Below are 1241 nucleotides of genomic sequence, written 5' to 3' on the forward strand. Positions count from 1 at the left end.
ATTAAGTACTTTATTAGCCTTTTATATTGTACTTGTATTGGTGTTGTAAATAATTATTAAAAATTAAAAACTGGAATTATTCATAGTCTTCTTTTGTTAGACAGTCTTGGTAGAACAGTGTCAGTGTCTTCTTCCAATGTTCCAGTTATGTATAAAATGTCAATATATTTGTTTATTCTTTTATTAATGGTGATCTAGAGTTTTTAGTAGTAGGACTAAATTACTTTTTAAACAATACATTTATAAAATGTTGATTGAATTTCTGACCAAAGGTAAAGTGGACTTAATATTCTTTCACTAGGGATATCTATTAACAGTGAATAATAGTAATAATACCTTGCCAAAGGAAAAATAAAACAAAAAACATGTCATACTTGCTGGTAGATGACAGACTGATGAATCCATTCCTCACACTCTCATTTTATCTCAGTTCTGATATTTGGTGCACTGTACCTCACATCATCGAATTAATATTCTGGAGCAATAGTGTTTATGTTTTCTATGTAACAAATCCAGGAATTCTGTTGGAATGTTTATGAAGGCGCTTCCCTGGGTTAGAAGGCCTCTAGATACAGTAGTTGGCCAGTTAAAGGGTTATTGCTAAGTGTCTTCTAAGCACCTTTAATATTTGGGCTGACCATGGGAGCATGTCTATTCTATATGAAGACAGGAGTGTCACACATTTCTCATATCTCCTGTCCAGGTTCATGTGAGAGACATTAACTCAGTCTGAGATGTCATTATAAAAAGTGATTTGAAGCAAAAATACAGATTGTTTATATTCTTACATTCTCTGCCTTTGTGTTAATTTTTCAGCATCCTGCATCAAGAGGGTCAGTAAAACCGTCGTCTAGGCAGGAGTCTGAAGAGGTAAGCTAGCTGTGCCGCCAGTGAAAGATGACCACTGGGATGTTAGTTCTTCCACTACTGTGGAGCACATTCACACAATGTAACCATCAGTGTGTGTAGTCACACCAGGTAGGGGTTCTGTGGCAAGTATTCCAGCCATAGATGACACTGTTTTTCCCTCACTACAATAGAGGGGTTTTAACATTAAAAGGTGCTTTGTGGAGATTTTTCTCTTCCTCTGAACCAACTGCTGGGTAACAGGCATGTTAGCTAGAAAGAGGCAAAGGTCACAAACTGATGACTGAAGTGTTGGCACCTTGTGTTAATGTTTCAGGCTCCCACGTCAAGAGGCTCACTGAAATCAACATCTAAGCAGGAGTCTGAAGAGGTGA

The 1241-nt window shown here is 37.0% G+C and overlaps 1 protein-coding gene across 2 annotated transcripts in view; it reads left to right on the forward strand.

Annotated features, from left to right (window-relative positions):
• The window catches only part of cd2ap (CD2-associated protein), an 84430-nt gene that overhangs the window by 63458 nt on the left and 19731 nt on the right, over positions 1–1241 (forward strand). Inside the window, exons 10-11 of one of the 2 annotated variants that reach the window (XM_020617527.1) lie at positions 817–870; positions 1184–1237. In XM_020617527.1, the coding sequence (XP_020473183.1) occupies positions 817–870; positions 1184–1237 (108 nt within the window). The remainder of the gene's footprint in view (positions 1–816; positions 871–1183; positions 1238–1241) is intronic. The other variant, XM_020617528.1, reaches the window with a different exon arrangement.

Source organism: Monopterus albus, unplaced genomic scaffold (genome assembly GCF_001952655.1).
Source record: "Monopterus albus unplaced genomic scaffold, M_albus_1.0 scaffold191.1, whole genome shotgun sequence".
Lineage (NCBI taxonomy): Eukaryota > Metazoa > Chordata > Actinopteri > Synbranchiformes > Synbranchidae > Monopterus > Monopterus albus.